General features: G+C 46.5%; 1 protein-coding gene across 2 annotated transcripts in view; it reads right to left on the reverse strand.

Moving 5' to 3' along the window:
* gpr158a (G protein-coupled receptor 158a) overlaps positions 1 to 16280 on the reverse strand; it is a 33912-nt gene continuing 17632 nt past the window's right edge. Inside the window, exons 6-12 of one of the 2 annotated variants that reach the window (XM_029146392.3) lie at positions 11050 to 11159; positions 10053 to 10291; positions 8879 to 9017; positions 6594 to 6699; positions 6360 to 6506; positions 6175 to 6258; positions 1 to 5698 (exon numbers count right to left, since the gene is read on the reverse strand). In XM_029146392.3, the coding sequence (XP_029002225.1) occupies positions 3803 to 5698; positions 6175 to 6258; positions 6360 to 6506; positions 6594 to 6699; positions 8879 to 9017; positions 10053 to 10291; positions 11050 to 11159 (2721 nt within the window). In that variant the 3' untranslated portion in view covers positions 1 to 3802. The remainder of the gene's footprint in view (positions 5699 to 6174; positions 6259 to 6359; positions 6507 to 6593; positions 6700 to 8878; positions 9018 to 10052; positions 10292 to 11049; positions 11160 to 16280) is intronic. The other variant, XM_029146393.3, reaches the window with a different exon arrangement.

Consider the following 16280-nt stretch of genomic DNA (forward strand, 5'->3'; position numbering starts at 1 on the left):
CAGTTTTCATATAAATATTTATTGCAGAGGAGGTATCTTTTATGTACATGCTATCACAATATGACACAATATAAATCTACCAAATATTCCCATATATGGATGCTAGAAGCTTGTCATAGAGCAATAGTTATAACAAGCACATAATACAGTGGGTTAGGGACAGTATCACTCACTATACAACTTGTAACAGTCCATAAAGATCTTTTTTTTCTTTTTTGTTCTATCAATGGCAGTGAAACATCAGTCCTACTAATTTCTTGAATTCATGCAGAAGCCACAAGAGCAAGATTTACGACGTTACAGCATCGAATAGTAGTATAGTAGCATTAGTAGTTGTTGTATTCACCATTGGGCGACTTGGTTTGGTCACGAGAAAAGAGAGGAGTCAGGCTTAGATGGGAGTAGCTGCACCGCGGTAAAGATCTGATCGGTGGACAAAGAGCTACGTCGAGACGGTACAAGAACAATGGTCGCAGTCTGCACAAGTGAAATGTCTGAGGTTTCGAACTTCAACAAGCTGAAATACAGTGATAATCTCCAGAGAAACAGACAGTTAAGACACAGTTTAATATACAGACAGCTATGAACTGACTGGCTGAACTGAGGAACGCTACTGCAAGTACACGATCTGGACGGATGAGGGTAAAACACAACACCCCGTTGTGCAACTAATGCTTTTTCATATAACAGTGGGAGATTCTGCTCTATATATTATCAGGTTTCTTTTGTGCTCCAACTATTCTGGTCTGGAAATGTCCTAAATCAGCATAAATATATTTATATATATATACGTGTAAAAAAAATAGTTTTGACCTATAAAAGAAACACATCTGTTTTGTAAAATGACTAAAAATGCTTATTGTGATTTTAAACTAACAAAACCATGGTTATGTAAATACAAGGAAAGCATACAGTGTATTATTCATCACCCAGGGCAGTAAGATGCAGTGTGGCAGTGAAATCAGGTGTTTTTTTTTAATTTCTTGATAAAAGTGCTTTTGAAATATACAGAAGTTGTTTTCATAGCAGGGGTCGGGTTTCATCTACTACCACAATGCATGTGATGGATGATGCCTAACATCTGGTTCACAATATCATATAGATCCATCAAAGCATTACAGTCAATCCATGCACGAATACAGTTCTTCTCAGACGCCAGTAAAAGAGCTCATAAAGCAGAGGTGATGACAAATCTCGCGCTTAAAGGCAAACACTACACATTGGAAATATTTCAGACGAGCCCCCCACAGGTCAGCGGCAGAGGTAATTTCCCAGTGGGCGGAGGCAGATCTAGGGCACAGCATCCAAATCACATTTATGGAGTTTAGCTGTGGAGTTGTGGCTGAACTGAATCTGATAAAAAAAGGCAACAAATGTTTGTCTCTGGATTTTTTTCTCCTGAGCTCATTTCAGATGGGGTCTAATCCAACGGCTCACAGCAGCTGTTTCTGACCAGCGCTGAATATTGTCAACATTAACAAGGACTCCTACAGACGCTGGACAGCTTCTCGTGAACAATTTGACAGCAATTACCGATAATTACAATCAGCGACGACATTCCATGATACTAAGTCATTCTCACAACACATAAAGTACCGGAGATGCTTTTATACACAACAACACACATTGTCTGGTGTTTTATTTTAAGTGGGAGATTTCTTTTTGTCACTTGAATCCCAAGATGGACAGATCGCATGATAGCATAAGACATTTTAATATAAAATACTAAATAAATCAAAACCCTGAAAAGGTTCATTCCAATTCGTAATAGAAACCACGTTGCTAGCTCTAAAAATATTAGCATAATTCACTGGTTGGCCTTTAGTCTACTTTGCATACCACTGGAAAGCACATGCATTATGCTACTTGTGAACATTCAGTACAGAAATGCAAATTGATGGGGGAGTAATGCTAATGCTTAAAAATGTTCAAATATTAAAACTCAGATCCTATTTTTATACTGTAGGTCTGGCCGAGGTTTCTGTCTGATAAAACTGTGCCCACCAAAATTATTGCTTAGATCTGGAGAATTTGAGGAGAGGATCTAAACCGCTTCATTTGGAGGCAAAGTGAGCTGCTAATGGAGCTTGTCTTGGACATTTCATGCCTGTAAATGTGTGTAAACTATTCTTCAAATTACTTGTTTGGTTCAGATCTTTATTCTTGAGCCACAGTTTTCCTTATTAGATCATCATTCTGCCAACTTTTTGCAACAACTCACAAACCTGTGCCTATAGAGAGAGCGGGGATATGGCCTCTTACAGCCAATAACATCCAATATCTGAGCTATGACATTGATATGACAAGACATTAATATATAAGTGGTTGGAATGCTGCTGGTTGATGGTGGTGGGGTATCGTCTTTCTGTTTTCAAGCAGTTTCAGCTTCGGTTTTAAAACTTTCCTTGTGTGCTTATCTTCCTGCCCACACAAATCTCGTCTTGATGTTGCCTCCGGTAATTACTGGAACATGATGAGCACTACGTTATTGTTACCAGCAGAAACGCTAGTCAGAACTGAAGGAATGAATAAGTCTGTGTAAAATGTGTTAACCTGATCGCTGTTGTATTTGACTGAAACAGGAAATGTAAAGAAGAAAGTGCTGTCAAAACCTGATTACATATCAAACCTTTAAGGTACTGCATTGACTTTTTAGTTGTAATTTATACTCAGACACCCATACATACACACTTGGCGAACACAAAGACGCATGCTGGATTACAAAACAAAGCTGGTGCAAATTATTTCCCCAGTTGTGCCTCTGGATTCTTCTTTCCCTACTTTTTACAGCAAACATTTGAGCCATTTTGACAAACATTCACGTTAATGTCGCTCGCACAATCTTTACCATTCAGAGTGAGCTTTTGGAAATATGAACGCAATAAAAGGGAGTGCATCTGGTTTTAAAAAAGTCATCTAGAATAACATTATACATTTGTCAACACGGTATCTGCTTTAGTTGACAAACCAGGAGAGTCCAACTGCTCCCCACACCTGGTTGTGCATGCTGTTTATATAATTCACTGTCACAAAATGCTGAAGGAGAAGTCGCTTGCTTCACTTCAGAGTGATACAAGACAATGCTAGTTAATTAGGCACATACAGTACATCTCTGCAGACTCGGAAGACTTTTAATCTGCAGAGAACTACAATTAAATAGATCTAAACAAAAACATGTCCAATTTTGGTTGGTTGTGTGTGGCATCATGCGAGAAAGATGAAAAAAAGAAGACGAAATGTACAAGAAGAACAGAGTCTGTCATCAGTTTGTAATTTATGGAGTTGGATAAAGTGCTAAAGGCTGATTTCCTCTCTGAGTCCTTTCCTCTATTCCACGAGTTACACACAAACTAAACTCATTAGCGTTGAAGACCAACATTCCTCCTTGCAAATGTTTCCTTATTCTTTGGCTTTCACTTTTGTACTCAAAACCTACAATCTATTCTTCTTTTTACAGAAAACTAGTGTTACACCTTACGTGTAGTTAATCATGTAAAGTCGTGGTGGAAACGCAAAAAAAGAACCATAACAAATGCAAATGTTCAACAATAGTCATGAAGTAAAAAATCAAAAGTTGCATAATTAGTCTAAGATTTGTCTTCAACGTTTACTGTAATATTCTGGAATGCTTGTCATGACCTTGTTTCATTTGTGGTGGATTTGCTTAAAACAGGAAAACAAAACTCATAAAGGAAGGCAACTTGTGGAACTTAACGAACTTGTCTTCCAAGCTGTAAAAGGTAAGATTTAACCACTACAAAGTGAAAAAAGTAACATCAGTAACTTTAACGTCAGCGGTCCATTAAAGTTGAGTGTCATGCCTCCGTGTTGAAGTGCTATCCTCAAAGTCCCAGGGACAAACATCTGCGGTTTTATTGGCGCCCAGAATCCCGCCTGTGGGATTAGGATTGCTTTGTTTCAAAGACCCTTTGTCTGTACCTTTCTTATCTGATGTATCCTCAAACTCCCACGGACAGACTTCAGCCTGTTTTGCTTTGGCTGCTCCTACATTAGCGCTTCTCCTTTTTTCCACCAACGGAACCTCCTGATGACTCTCTACCTCCCATGGACATACATCAGCCATTTTTTGCTGGCTCATATGTTTCTCTGAAGATTTATTCTTGTCCTTTGCTTTTGTTCTGCTTCTGTCATCATTAGTATCTTTCAATTGTTCCTTCTCAAATGTTTTCGTGGGGAGGGAACCCTTCTTTTTTGAAGGTGACTCCTTGGTTTTGGTCGGCCGAGAGGGACTGGGTGTCCTCTCAGAATTGGGAGATACAGCGGTGCTGTCATAGTCCCAGGGACATACCTCAGCTTTTGAAGTTGGTGGCTGGAGTGGCCCTCCTACTTTGGATGGATCCGTAGGGGTACATTTCCCTCGGCCATCTGCAGGCGAGGTGCCCTTTGTCTGCTTTGTTGTATCCATTGAGCGTGCTAGGTCTGTTGTCTTATGAGCCTCTTCAAAGTCCCAGGGACAAACACTTGGTCGAGTGTTGTCAAGCTTTCCACTTTCTACTGCAGAATGAGGTCGCTGTGTTTTAGCATACTGGCTAGCCTGACTGGATATTAGTTGCTTGGAGCCTTCCACTCGACTAGTACCTCTCTCACTTCCCTCTTCCCATGGACATACCTCTGCTCGAACAGCAGTGGTCTTCTGCTGTGTTTCCTTTGAACTTCTACCATTTGATGGCGATTGATCAGAAGCTCTCTGCTTCTGCTGTTGAGACTTTCCTCCTTTGGTGCTTCCTCCGTGAATTGTTGTGGTTTCCTTTGGCGCTATGGATACATGCTTTTGAACCTTGTTTTCAGACGGTGTTGGGAGATCTTCCACTTCCCAGGGACACACCTCTGAGAGATCATAGAGATCCTTAGCCTTTACTGAATCAGAACAAATTGAAGGTTGGCTGCCACTCACCGGTTGTTTCAAAACCCTGCCTTTTGCCACACTCTCTTTGTACTCAACTGACTGGCTAATGATCATCTTAGGTTGGTATTCGTTGTCTGGTTCTGCACTGGCCCTTGTGTCTCTGCTCTTTGGCTGACACTTCTTATTGCTCTCCTCTGCACTCTGGGTCTTTGCTGTTAAGCTCAAAGTCTTCTCTTTGGCACTGGCAATCACACTAAGGGATTTCTGCAGCATTGAGGCTCTGGGGTGGATTGGTTTCTTATCTGCTGTTAGGTTATGGGCGCTGGCAGACTTGCAGACTAAAGGAACTGATTCTGTGGACTCACTGGGGACACTTATATTTTCATTGGACTTCTTCTTAACAAGCTTCCTGCCCATAAGTGTATCCACAAGAGAGCCCTCGGCTGTGGCCACCTCCATCTTGTCCGGTGCTGAGCTGTTGGAGTCTTCACTCTGGTCACGGACGTGGTCGTAGCTACTGTGGGACTTCTTTAGGGAGAAAACATTGTTCTTCACTGTCTCCTCCTTTGCTGGTTTTGCTGGGTGAGTTGGCTCGACTGGGTTCTTCTTCAGCATGCACATACTGTTTCGTTTGCTGCCATGTTCTCCAGACTCTTTGTCCTCACGGCTGCACTGCCGGTGAACTGAGTCGGGGATCTCAGTAATGCGTCTCATTAGGGAACGGCCCAGCCCTTTCTTAGAGCTGCGCTTCTTCTGGAGATGAGGGTTGTTTGCCAGCATCTTCTTCCTCTTGTAAATCTCCAACTGGGAGTAGAGTTTTTTAAGCTCTTCCTGAACATTCATTATTGAATGAGGAGAAAAAGGGATGCAAGGCTATTAGTTTTCTGTTTAAACAAACAGTAGCATTTAATTAGTAATAAACACCTTTACATAAAAAGCAGACGTTCTACTGCACAGAGAACATGCAGTACAGACCTATGACACTCTACCATGTACAAACAGGTCCTAAATGATGCACTACGCAATATCACATGCGTACCGAAAGAAAACAAAAACAGGACAGTCTTAGACACCATTAAATAAGAAAATGGAGTGTGTTTTAATGTTAGGTCTGAAACAGCCTCAGCTCAGGTCTTGAATTCTTTGCTTTACTGTGATGATAAAATCTGTGCCCATCTGTACATTGACTTTTATCAAGAAGCAGGATGACATCATAACACCGCTCCCTCTGGTAAATACTGTAGGCACCAATCTTTTGGTAGAGAGACTTCTTCAGCTCTAACAGACAAACGTAAATCTCTGCTCACATTGGTATATTTTTCCCAAAGACTGTCACAAGGCCTTACGCCACAGCCATTAATAGAACTGAGATGGCCCATTTCGTCTGGTGTCTGCAATGAAGAACTTCCATGGCTCAGTATTTTAAGACGATTTCAAAGTTATTACCAGATTATGCAATGGAGGTGCAAAGGTAAAGCGAAGACCTGCTCACCCGAATGTCCTCAGGATCCAGACTGTGCTCGCTCCACGCAGAGGTTATGCTACTGTTCAGGTACGATCCAGATCGACCCATGTCCAGCTCATCCTCATAGGCCTCAGAGGCAATATCGTCTCGCATATGGGTGCCAGCAAAAAGAAACTGCGAGGATGACGTAGTAGAATAGATGCTCAACTCTCCAGATATGACATTTGACAATATAACGTGTGTTGTCTATTTGTGTACTACCTTAGGAATGAGTAGCAGACCCAGTGTTACTGTTACAGTTAAGTGGGTGTGGGTGAAGAACAGTAGCAGCATCCAGTCGGGATGGAGCTCAGGAGCCAGAGTGAACCTGTCACAGTGCAGAGTGGGAGGAAAGGAAAGTAGAAGAGACATACAGGCCATTAAAGAGAGAATTCACAGAGAGACAGATATTTTTGAAATATCTTCTGACAGCAGTTCCTGCCAGGACATGTGAAACATGCTTTTGGTTCCTGAAGGTCAGATTTCAAACGTACATATACCGTCACCTCAGCAATTAAATTATGTTGTGATATTCAAACAAGCAGCTCGGTCTGCAGCAAGTCTCTGAGGTACAGTGGAGGTGGAGACGCAGACCAGCACGCGTAATGTGTTTAGAGAGTAGATTTATACTCGCTCTGTCTGGGCGTCAGTTCCGCTGTCTCAGATAACGTTACACTTGGATGAGCCTTTTGCCAGCAAGGACACGTTGTTTTCCTCATTCTTTCAATTGAATTCACAATAAAGGCGAGCGACCTTGATCTGATCACAAGATCCTGTCTATTTATACAGACAGTAACACACTGGGCTGGCTGTGGCGCAGCAGTTGTTGGAAGACGAGGCAATTACTGGCAAAAAACAATAGTGGAGTGAGGAGAAGCTCCAGCCTTTTATATTGAGCGAACAAGCTTTCAACACCTTATGTACACAAAGGGTATGAAGCCATGTTCTGTCAGATGCTAATTCAAACACTGGAGAGCCTCCTTTTCAGCAAATGCTATCCAGCAGACTCATTATGATGTTGAAGTTGGCAAATGGCTTATTAACGAACAGTTACTGTGGTAATAGCTCAGAAGCATGAATGAAGGCAAAGGTCCAGCATATGAAATGTCTCAGCGCTTTGAAGCTTCCCCTCCTTCATGTTTTCGAGCAGTCGCTCCGAAGATGAGGATTTAATAACTCTGGCGTGTTGTCTCCTCTCAGCCTGCAGCATCTCTCTCAAACGCTCCCCATCACTCATGCCACGACTCCCTGCCATTAAGTCCTTTTCACGCTCGCCGCGCTCCATCCTGTTCACACCTGCACCTGACTAAAATATAATGGCTCTCCCGGCAAACAATAAAGTCTGGGCTTTAAATGGTCACTTTGGGATCAAATAGCTGGGTCTGTGAGCAACACAGAACTAACTAACGAGCCCCCGTGTGCGCTGTGGTCTCCGGTGGCAGCCAGTCAGAAACAACTTGCCACACCAGGCAGCCGTCCAATTTATTAGTGGCCTTGTCTGGCAGTTTTCTGAAGAGAAAATCCTCTCAACAAGGCTGAAGAGGCCCATTAAAGGACTTGGCGATGTAATCATGGAGAGCCAGATGTTCAAATACCCCGAAAACTGCTAAAAACTCAGGTCTCCCAGAAACCTGTCAAATTATACATCAATAACAGACAATTCACCAGTAAAAGCATTTTAGACTGGGACACGGCTGCTTGTAAGCGGAGCTATTTCGCTTGGATCTCAAATCAATCTGACGTGGTTCACTAGTAAACACAGTGACGGGATGAGCTCTCCGTCAGGGCAGGACGAGCAGGAAGGTTGGATCCAACGTGTGATGGGAATGAGGCAACATGGCTGCGGCGCGGGGCAATTAAAGGCTGTGATGTTAAACATGGAGCTGGGAAATGGGGCACATGTAAATGTGGATGACAGCACGTGTGTGTGTGTGTGTGTGTGTGTGTGTGTGTGTGTGTGTGTGTGTGTGTGTGTGTGTGTGTGTGTGTGTGTGTGTGTGTGTTCAAGGCGGAGGTAATTAGGTTTGTTTTTTCTTCCTCGGAGCAGATGGGCGGAGGTTGATACTGTGTGTTTGTTTACTTAGTGGAATGTAAATATGCACGTATATCCAGAAATCAGACAGGCGCACAAACCGGTGGGTAAATATGAGAAGAGTAAGTTTACAGCACCAACTGCAGTAAATAGCATCCAGTGTATTAGATTATGTCAAAGTCAGGAAAGCAGACCTGGGAAGTGCTGGCACTCTATTTTGTTAGTGCTAATATTACTATTAGTTAGGATGGAGAATTTCTGTTGAAGTCAAATATTGTTGGATTTTCACAAGAACAAACTTGAAAAGTTGAATTCCTAAGCAATAAAACACTTTCACAGCTTCAGTGCGTTTTGTTCCACACTGACACTGATTTCATGCCCATCCCTACTCGGGGTGCATTCGCTGTATTATACTGCATCTATTTGGGACACACCACTGCAGAGGTCGGGTCTCGAGGACCATGTCGCTTTTTACCTGATGACGTGGAATATCGCCGACAGCACGAGCTCGTTGTGCACAGCGATGGCCATGTAGCGCGGCTCGTGGAAGGCCGACGGCACCGTCCGCACGGCGTAGCACAGGTACACGGCCCACAGCAGGAAGAGGAACTCCGCTGGCAGAGAGCGGGGGAGAGCGAGAGAGAGAGAGCGAGAGAGAGAGAGAGAGAGGGCGGTTAGCAGCGCGAGCACGGCGCCCGCGTGGACCCGCCGAGGCGCCGCAGCGGACACTTGTTCCGCTCGCGCACGCAGGAAACTGCCCCGTTCGCGCTCGGCTGTGGCGGTATCCTCCAGGCAATAAGCGAGTCCCCTCGTGCGCCGCCATGGCAACGCCGCGGAGCGTTTCCTAGGCGCTCGGCTCCACGGCAACGAGCACGCTGCTCTCTCCATAAAAACTCCTGCAGTATTCTTGACATTTATGGCGCTGCGCTTGAACCGCGGCTCTGTCGCAATGAGAACAACGATGACCGGAGAGATCTGTCGTTTAAAGGGGGTTTGTGTGAGGGCAGGAGCGCGTCTGCGAAACAAAAGATTTAGCTTCCGTTTGTCACATGTTAAACTTTACTTTCCTAGTTCTAAATACTTTTAGCAGCTTTGTCCTATAAACTGAATAGACTTATACAGATTCATCCGTTCTTTGTGTGCATTGCAAACCCTATCGTCCCCACTTTTATGCCCTAATGAACAGGAAGACTATTACGGCATGGCAGCACGCCGCCTCTGCTGCGCCTCCATCTGTTTTCCCACATGTCGGGACGAGGAGGCCGCTTCTCGCCGCCGCAGCCTGAGTCAGCAGACATAAAGCAGCGCGCAGGTTTCCTCCGCCCAAGACGCCGCTCCCCGCTGAGCGCCTCTGATTCCTCATGCGTCCTTATCCGCCGCTGGTCGCCGTCTCCTCCGCTCAGAGACTAATGCAGCAAATGTGGATGGAGGCAAATCCAGCTTCACCTCCTCTCCTCCATTCTCCTTGAGCTCCAAATGCTATCACGCCCAACAAATTACTTTTGGTTTTATGCCATAGCTCAAATAACCCATGTTTCTACACACACACACACACACACACACACACACACACACACACACACACACACACACACACACACACACACACACACACACTGCCTATGGAGGCAGAGGGCAGCGTAGCCTACCAACAGCCATCATGTAGTCCCAGCGATCCAGCAGGCACATGCTGAACTGGAGCCCATCGGGCGTGTAGCCCACGTCGATGAGCGCCAGCTTCCTGTCTGGGTTCTGACAGACGGCAGATGTCCAGGCCACCAGGAACCAGCACACGATGAGCAGGATGATGCCCAGCAGACGCAGCACTCGGCAGCTGGTCATGTAGGGGATCCTCTGGGCGGTGCGCGACAGGAAGACCTTCAGCACCCTGCGGTGGGGGAGAAGACGAGACCAGTGAGACTCACCCTGGTCCTCCGGCGGCCACCCCTGACCCTGTCTCCTACTCCTCCTCCTCCATGTGACGCATCTTGAGTTCAACTCGTGACCGGTCGTCTCTATTCTTAGGCCCCGGCCTTCGAGGCCACTGATGGAGTGTCCACTGCTCTCCCCACTAATGAGCCCCCCATCAAAAATTGATCCGCGCGATATGTTAGCGTGCGCCTCCAAGGGTTTACTAGCTCCTGCTCGCATTAGCCCCATCCCCTTAATCAGTGTCTTCATTAGGCCTTTTTGACAGATTCACCTGACACAAAAATGCCCACAGATGAACAATTCCAAGTGCATTACTTTAAACACAGCAGACCCTGTGTCTCATTACAGGCTGCTCCGTGCTCTATTCTCACCCTCTCCGTTTCCTCCGGCGGTCCTTTCTCCTCCTCCGCCCTCACACACACATTAGTCTCCCCCTTTGTCTCCCGCCAACCATCATTCAGAGCTACATTATACAGGGAGATCATTTGGGGCCAGAGCTCCTCGTGTTTTCTTAATTACTGCTACTTGGCGATTCGCCGCTCCCCTTAATGAAGCAGCGAACCCCCCTCTAAACGCACAGCGGAGGAGTCCGGCGATGGAGCGGCCGTGGAACGCGCCGAGTCGGCACTTTACGAGGCTCGTGGCTTTAGTGAGATGCAAGACGCGTGCCAGTGTAATCTGATAGGGATGGATGCTGACGGGCCGGTGCGTTACCTGTACAGCTTGAGAGTCAGTGTCCCGTAGACGGTGGCGAAGCCCAGCAGTCGAACCCACCGCAGCAGGATGCAGCGGAAAACGCTGGGCTGGAAATACAGGATGCCCACCTGCAACGCGACGAGAGGGCGATTTTAGAGATTCACCTCCAGCCACACAAACGCTGAATTAGCATGGTTGGAACGGACGGAGAAGGTGTGAGGCAGGAACGGGTTTGAGGCCATTAGTCCGATTTCAACGCCACCTGAGCACAGACATCAGGGGAAGATGCCCTTGTGACAAGGACACGAGCGTCTGAGGGACTGATGCCGTCAAACACACACACACACACACACACACACACACACACACACACACACACACACACACACACACGGTCTTCCAACGATACGAGGAAACATCAAAACAAACATAAATAAGAAAGAGAAAAACATCTGAGGTTTGTAATTATCTGTCTGTTGCAGATGTGCTGCGATTTCCCCTGTGGGATTGTTAATGTTAATCGGATTAGCCGAGGCATTAATACGTTCCCCAGGCAGCGGTAGGACGCAGGCATGTGGATATTTTTTGCTCACTAGGTTCGAGTCAGTTGAGGGACACGGAGGAGCCCGTGGGAGAAAGGGTGGCCCACATCCTCGTCTGCTCAGATGCAGGCCGGCCACAGACGGGAGCTCCAGCTTTCATGATGATGTCACAGCCTCTGAAACTGTGTCTGAGACACGCCGCCAAAATCAGAACTCACTTCATGACGAGGCAGAAGGCTTCGGCGACTGCCGGCGTCAGAGACCGCGGGCCGGCAGCGGCCCAGCAACTCGCTGACGCACCTTTGGATCCGCGGGGACGGAGGACGCGGAGCAGGAGCGCAGCCGGAAAACTGGGCTCACGGCTCCTTTTTAGACCAACTACAAACGAGCCGCTGGAGTTCTGGCATGTGACGGGTCCCATGACGCCCGGCTCCGAACGAGGCCACATAAAACCTCTTTAACACATCCACCACATGAGCTGGGCTCATTCACTCCGGGATAAACCACAAAGGACATGTTTTATATTTGTTGCTCAATTTTCACATTATAATCATATCAGTAAAGAGGCTAAGTGTATGTGTGGGGTACAACTTGATGGGAAGATTATTATTAATTTATTCTAACAACGCAAAAATGAAAACAATAGGAAACTGGAACATCCACTTTACAGAACCAGCTCATTTCTATACAATGACAATTGAATTGAACATTCATTCATCTGTTCATCTCAGCCACTCGTTTTGCACTAAAGGATCTTATAGACTCTATAGGATTCTATCTATAGCATAGAGCAACCAAAAACAAATGAGCACTGAATCCTCTGAGTGAGCTGCGCCGTCACACTGGGAGACGTGTCTTTATTCGGAGGCTGTAAACACCTCCAAGGATCGCGTGTCCTCCCGCTCTCCATGTCCAACACACATCCATCTAGTGTTTACTGTAACACAAACCCAGCACCGTTCCCTCTGGACCCCCGTTCTCTTCAGGTCATCTGGCACAAGCAGACCCCCACCTCCACCCTTTCGCTGGGACCAGTGTCAATACTCATACTTTATGGCAACAATAAGCACCGCACATAAAGATGAGACCGAACCCCTCCTATTGTTCTGGGAAGCGCCCTGACCCCACGACAGGTTTCTCTTAATGCCAGCACACATAAAGACTAAGATCAGTTTCTGCCCCTCGCCTCTTTGAAACCTTCCATTAATAATCAATGCTAAGTGCTGGGAAGCTTGGATTTAGTGCTGTGGGAAAGAGATCAGGTGTTTTTCCCAAGTGTGTCTGTTTACGTGCATCCGTGTGTGTGTGTGTGTGTGTGTGTGTGTGTGTGTGTGTGTGTGTGTGTGTGTGTGTGTGTGTGTGTGTGTGTGTGTGTGTGTGTGTGCAGCCTCGTACCTGCAGTATCTAATGGACGTCAATATCAGACCATTTTCAGCACACTTCCTACTCTTCGGCCCGACCCGCCTGCTCGTCTCTCTGTGCTTACAGCGTTGTGAGCGAGCGCCGCCAACGCCTGCAGCAGCAGCCAGCGTTTTGAATTGGGCTTCAAGAACGTTAGAGCACCGGGAGGAGGTATTTGAGTCTGAGGCATCCCAGCTGGCTCCCCCCCCCCCGCTGTGGATGTTTATGTCTTTGCCGGCTCCCTGGACACCTGATTTAACACAACCTGGTTCTGCAGTCGCCCCCGAAAACAAAGTCTCCTCATGTGGAACAAAGGGTTCCACAGACGTGCACCTGAGAGGAATGTTTACTGCTATAGCTTCTAGAAGCACAAAGTGAAAGTGCACAGTAAGCTAATTTGGAATATCTACCACGATTCATTTTGAATGAAATCATTTCAAACTCTTCAAAACTCTGCAATAAATACTATTAACTGTATTTCTTTAGCACATGAAACAAAAAGGATTTTTAAAAGAGGAGAGAGATGCCAGACTCTTACTTGGCCCAGACTAGTTGGCATGAAGTAAATGTTCTGGGATAAGAACTGAGAATAAAACAAGAAGAGTTCAATGAGAAGCTGTAATTCAGTAGAAATAGATTTCATTTGTGTTCTTTTAACACATTCCTCCATACAGAACGGTGTGTTGCAGCTAATCCAGACTTTACTAAAGCCCTGCAGTAGGTCCAAAACCTCAGAACCACCTCCTAATTCACTCCATCACCTTTCTGACAGCTTTTGCTGAAAAACAGAGAAATAATAAAGTGACCAGTGAGCGTAAAGAGTGATTTTGCTATTTATTTAGCCCTGATCGATATAAATGGACAAATTAATAAGAAGACCTGTGGCCTCACACTTACAAACCCCTAAGTTCTCCAAACTACATGGTGCAGTCTTCTGCAGGATGCGCGCGGACTGATACTACCCTTGCAGCTTCGATCAGGCTTAGAATATGGCCCGGCTTTGCCCTCAGCCCTGCGGGCTTACGTGGTTAACACACGTGATGTGTGTGTCAACCTTGGTGATCAAGGAAGCGGTGAAATAAAGAGCGACGCGCGTCTCCAAGAACAGACAGCCACGCCAGGCTTCACGCTCACCCACACGCTCCTTCACACGCGCGCCGCCACTTAATTTGCAGTTATCCTTCATTGCTAATCATCTCTCATTTCTGCACCCACCAGCTGGCTCCCCACACGGACCCGGTGGGCCGGTGGCGCCGCGTCCCCGTCCCCGTCCACGGGACTGTGACGCGGGGCAGCCAGCTGTGGTGTGAGCGGCAGCTGTCCAGCAGGTTAGCTCTGCGCTCGCTGCAGCTGCGCTCATTTCTGATTTGAGATTCAAAGGAAAAGGCAACAGTTGCCTCTTATTGCTGGGGGACGACGTGTGACGGAAGCCGCGCTCGTTCCATCACCGTGACCAAAGTGATTTGGCACGCGAGCGTCAGGTTAAACGGAGTTTTAACCCATCAGCCTGCAACTGTCTGTGCAGCGGTTCAACATAACGACGGAAGCAATTACGTCAGCCACCAGCGTAAATGGGAGAAAAGATGTGTACAACATAAACCTCATCTCTGAAAGACGTGACTCGAACAAGAGCTATTTTTGGAACGACGCCTGAGGAACGGTTTGTTTTTCAAATTATGATCTGACAGCAGCATTTCTTCTCACTCTCTCAGTAGTTTGATCTGAAACCTGCTTCCTCTTTGCTGCTCTATTCAGGTAAAAACACTAAAGTATGGGTTTCAGTAAACGACATATGGGATGCACAATATTATTATGAATATGAATCTTTAATGCCACAAAAACACAAAAACAGGTACATTTAGGTCCCCAAAGGTCTGATATGAACATAATAACACCCCCACAGCTAAAATATGAGGCTCAGCTAGATGCACAACAGAGCATTTGTTTTGTGCTAGGCCGCTTTAGATAATTAGCTCTCGCTGTAGGGCAAACAGGAGATCTTCAACAAATAGCATTTAACAACAGAAAGTCGTGGATTCTTTTATTAGAGTAATGTGGTTAGCAGAGGAGCATGGAGGCTGCAGTGTGTAATTAACTTGTAATGTGTAGACAATGAAAATGCAAATGTGTGCGGGCAGGAGGAGGAGGAGGCCGAGGCTTTAGGGACTGATCACCTCTTCCGTGAAGGTCAGTGCCACACAGAGCATCAATTCTGCAGGAATATAAACTATTTACTGTACTGTACATGGAGGCCATTAGGTAAAAGTGAAAAAGAGCAGAATGAGCCGTAGGTCCAGGTAGAGCATCACACTGCCAGAGTTTGCTGACTGCAGCGGAAACGCAGGCTGGTGATTTGTCCCACAATCTGAATACGAGGTCAGAATAAGACGCAGTAATCCAAAGGATCCTGAAGACTTTTAATTGTGTTTCTGTGGTTTGAATGTTGCGTTTTTACGAGGGTTGCCAGCTGTAGCCGAGCAGCCTCTAATGGAGCACTTACTGAAATGAAAATACCAAAATGAAGCATCGTTTAAGTCCGTCAGCGTTGCCATGTAACCGCATCAGTTTCTAGATTTAAAAAAAAAACAAAACAAAAAAACAGACCCACAAGCAACGACAACACTGACCAGCGCCAGTCACACGGACAGATGGTGCTGAGTTTGGCCTCTTCTTCTCACTTTGGAGGCTGCTCCCAGCGAAAGGGAAGACAAAATGACTTTCAGCCATTTAGTGTCTGTCTCCGTCTGAGTAGCGGACGGGGTGGTGCAGCCTCGGGAATCATCCTGTCACAACAGAGCGCTGGTGCGACTTTTAATGTTTTGACATGAAATAGCGACAGCCATCTGATCCGCCCGGGCATGGCTTCTTCTAGTCATCATCTCCCGCTCATTCGCTGTCTCGCCTCTTTTTTTGTTTCCCATCTCTGAAACACCTCCGGAGCGAGGGAGCGGGAGGTGGGAGCGCGGCAGAGGTGGGGTGCTGTAATAGCAATGGATCCATTTTTATATGAAAGCCGACACTCCGTGCCACATGGGAGGGACAGCTTTCTGGAGGGAGGTAATGGTTACTTCTCCTCCCTCTGCTCCCTGAGGTGGGCAGAGTGTAAATTACATCCAGCTCAGCTCAGCCTGTGCAGCAGCCCAGAGCTGGCTGGTGTCTCCTCCCACTTCCCCTTCCCTCCTCATCCCCGGTAAGATCCTGAGATATTCCCCTCCTGCCCGGGCGCAGGCGAGCGCCGTAGCACAGAGCGCGGCCTGCCCGTCGCAGACAGCTCTAACTGGAGACCCGGCAGCACTTTGCTGAAGG

This window comes from Betta splendens, chromosome 4 (genome assembly GCF_900634795.4).
Source record: "Betta splendens chromosome 4, fBetSpl5.4, whole genome shotgun sequence".
In the NCBI taxonomy this organism is placed as follows: domain Eukaryota; kingdom Metazoa; phylum Chordata; class Actinopteri; order Anabantiformes; family Osphronemidae; genus Betta; species Betta splendens.